A 3578-nucleotide genomic window follows, 5' to 3' on the forward strand; every position below is an offset into this window, starting at 1 on the left:
GCGCGATTCAGTAGTCACTTGTCACTCGTCATCGGACAAATAGCTGAATTCCAATTCCACATGCACGAATGAAAAAGTTGGACCCGTATAGTTTCTTCCTTTCTTTTTTTTTTTTTTTTGGTAATAGGACTCTTTTTTAGTTTCTTATTATCGTTTTTTTTAATCCAAAAGTTTCTTATTACCGTTATTATTCCAGATTGTTAACCAGTCAATGATAGCGCGATTAAAATGAATTATTTGCCTTCTGACATCATGTTACATGTTAATAATTGTAACCGGTTATTTGGTGTGTACATATAATAAAAACGAATAATAGAAAAACAAATAAAAGATATATTTATGAATACAAAATTATACTCTTAATTTTAAATAAAATAGTTGAAAATTTTAATAACTATTAAAAGAATGTAATAAATATCACACATGGACCTTATTTTATATATATATATATATATATATATTATTGAAAAGAAAATTTGATGTAAAATTAAAACCAAACATACATAAAAAGATTCTAGGTGTCTTCCCATTTTTTATTTCCAGATCTTTTCAATTTTCTCGCACGATTAGATTATCGTGGAAGCATCAATTTATTGCTAGTAGCATAAAATTAAAACATTTTTCCTTCTCAATCTTCATTATTTTCCCTTCCATTCCTGATTTCATTGGCTTTTTGTTTGAGTTTCATTATTTAACTGGTCTGTTGCATGTTTTTGAAACAATCTTATGTATTAGGCAAACGATACGGGATAGTTACATTGATTGTTCAACTCAAAATATAATTTACAAAAAATAGAATAAAGTGATACTATTAATTCACTACATATATATATATATATATATATATTCCTAAATGGGAATAGTTTTTTTTTCTTTATGGATTATTTTAGTACATTTTGCCTGATAATTTCACTGAATCTGGTTTATCATATTTGATGATTTATCATCCTTATACTTTTCACAGATTGTATGCAATTTGAGATAAGTTGCATTGTCCGCAACACATGAATAGGTTGGCATGCTGGAAATTCAGTTTGATAAAATTATGCCAACATGTTTAATTCATAATTCATAATTCACAATACCAGTTCAAAAAATATTAAGAATAAGTCGTTTATAATTCATCTCAGTGACTGAAACAAAAAATTCAAAATCTATTTCAAAGGATTAAAGTATTATTTTCGAGCGAAGATAGTTGAATTACGATATGGAACTAATAAATTGAAATTTCTTCATTTGAATTAAGTGAGGTATATATATATATATATATATATATATATATCTAGATAGATGGATGGATGGATGGATAATGACTAATTGGAATAATTTGCCGCATGTCGTCAAGAAAATAGTAACAGACAAAAATAATGGACCCATGAATTAAATTCAATACGTGTGAATTCGTAAAGGAGGTATTTGATTTATTAACTCAACTCGCCATTTCTGACTTTTCTTTGTCAATCTACCTCTATATATTCATTGAAGCCAATGGACATTGAAACAGCACAGCGAGTTCTTTCAAAGCTCGAAAAAATCACCATATAGTTATGGGCTCAATTATGGAAGCCAACCCTACAACCCTACAAGTGAGTTCTTTCAAGCTCAAGCTCACTTGTATAAACACATTTTTGGTCACATTAGTCGAATAATTCTCAAGTGTGCCATTGAGCTGAGCATCCCAGACATAATCCACAACCATGGCCAACCTATTAGTCTTCCTCTGTTGATCTCCAAACTTCAAGTTCACCCAACCAAAACTGCAAGTGTAGAGAGGCTTGTTCGATTCCTAGTTCATGATGGCTTCTTATCAGAAACCAAAGTTAACAGGGAAGACGATGGAGAAAAGATGGCATACACTCTCACTCCTTCTTCTAAGTTTCTTGTCAAAGGCATTGAACCTAATTTAACACCAATGGTGTTAGGGTCTTTTCATGCTAATTTCACTGCTTCATTTGATTTTCTGGGAAGGTGGTTCAAAGGGGATGAGAAGACGACCACTGAGAGTGCCTTTGGTGTAGGACCTTGGGACATGCTTGGACGTGATCCTCAGAAACTGAAGTCTTTCAATGAAGCCATGGCAAGTGATTCGCAGATGATCAATATGGCACTTAGAGACTCTAAGTCAGTCTTCAAAGGATTGGAATCCATAGTTGATGTAGGAGGCGGCACAGGTACCACATGCAAAATCATATCTGAAGCATACCCTAATCTGAAATGCATAGTGTTTGATCTTCCTCAAGTTGTGGAAAACTGTTCAGGGAGCAACAACTTGAGTTATGTTGGTGGGAGCATGTTTGAATCCATCCCTTCTGCTGATGTGGTTCTATTGAAGGCAAGTTATTTTCCACAATTCCTTTACTGATGCATTCACATAGAATTATGTGTTTTCTATGATCATCCCATATTTGATATGCTAAGTCAAATTCAACTATCATCAAGTAAAATTAAAAGCGTCTCTACTAATGTCATTGATTGACATTAACGTTGATATATTGAATATTTGTTAAAAATATAAAGGGTATTGTAGTCATTTCTCTTTAAAATTTATTTTTAATTTAGTGCATTTGTCCGGTAGTGAATTTTCAAAATTCGTTGGACTTGATTTGAAATAATACCACATCAATGGTCCTATATTGAAATTTTCCCAATTCCTTTTCTTATGCATGCACTTAGAATGAATTAGATGTGTTCTGTGATTATCCCATATTTGATATGTCAAGTCAAATTCAAATATTATTAAGTACAATTACGAGTATCTCTACTAATGTATCAATATGTTATGTCTATTGTTGCGCGAAAAAGGTGGTAAAATTTGAGGTTGTCAATTTTGTGCAGTGGATATTACATAATTGGGATGATGAAAACGCCATGAAGATACTGAACAATTGTAAGGAAGCAATCTCAAAGAAAGGAGGAGGGAAGGTGATAATCATAGATGCAGTGATAAAGGAGAAGGAAGATGAACATGAAATGACAGAAGTGAAACTCTTGTTTGACATTATGATGATGAGTAACTTCAATGGAAAAGAGAGAACTGAAGAAGAGTGGAAGAAACTTCTTGTCTCTGCAGGCTTCAAACATCACAAGATTGCCCCTCTTTTCGGGTTTAGGTCAATTATTGAAGCTTATCCTTAATTAATCAATATTTGGTTTGAAACGCATTGACTAATATATTTAGACTTTAAAGTTTTATATTTTCTTATATTTGATTATGCAACAATACGGAGCCAGGCCTATGCATGCATTACGGTTGGTGTTTGATATATACTTGTTTGCAAGGGGAATAAAATTAGCAGAATTTCGGTCAAGGACCATTGCAGAAGCTTTATTTCAAATCAAGATTTAATCGTTGTAAAATTACACTGTAAGATAATCAAGGTACTAAATTGAAATTATATTGTAAAGGGAAATAACTAAAATGTCCTTTATTTATTTTAAAAAAAATCACCAACCACGGTCATTGGTGCCCCAACTATAGCCATGAATTGAAGCTGCAATGACCAAACAACCATTGACAATAGTCCTAAAATGTTTGATGATCAGACCAATGTTGCTAATAGAATAAATGCTCAAAGGTG

The 3578-nt window shown here is 32.1% G+C and overlaps 1 protein-coding gene across 1 annotated transcript; it reads left to right on the plus strand.

The window, feature by feature from the left end:
- The first annotated feature begins 1729 nt into the window (after nt 1–1729).
- On the plus strand, nt 1730–3290 carry LOC129284916 (isoflavone 7-O-methyltransferase-like). Its single transcript, XM_054920429.1, has 3 exons — nt 1730–2171; nt 2259–2332; nt 2836–3290. The coding sequence occupies exons 1-3, from the start codon at nt 1847–1849 to the stop codon at nt 3133–3135; spliced, it is 699 nt and encodes a 232-aa protein (XP_054776404.1). The 5' UTR covers nt 1730–1846; the 3' UTR covers nt 3136–3290.
- Nucleotides 3291–3578: the final 288 nt, after the last annotated feature.

Source organism: Prosopis cineraria, unplaced genomic scaffold (assembly GCF_029017545.1).
Source record: "Prosopis cineraria cultivar Desert tree isolate PC_DT_omini unplaced genomic scaffold, ASM2901754v1 PC11, whole genome shotgun sequence".
Classification (NCBI taxonomy): domain Eukaryota; kingdom Viridiplantae; phylum Streptophyta; class Magnoliopsida; order Fabales; family Fabaceae; genus Prosopis; species Prosopis cineraria.

Excerpts from the sequence above, each read along its gene's own strand:
- LOC129284916 (XM_054920429.1), top strand. The coding sequence starts at position 1,847 with ATGGCATACACTCTCACTCCTTCTTCTAAGTTTCTTGTCAAAGGCATT. Across the intron at positions 2,172-2,258 it reads TGATGTAGGAGGCGGCACAG|GGAGCAACAACTTGAGTTAT; the intron begins GTACCACATGCA and ends AAAACTGTTCAG. Across the intron at positions 2,333-2,835 it reads CTGATGTGGTTCTATTGAAG|TGGATATTACATAATTGGGA; the intron begins GCAAGTTATTTT and ends AATTTTGTGCAG.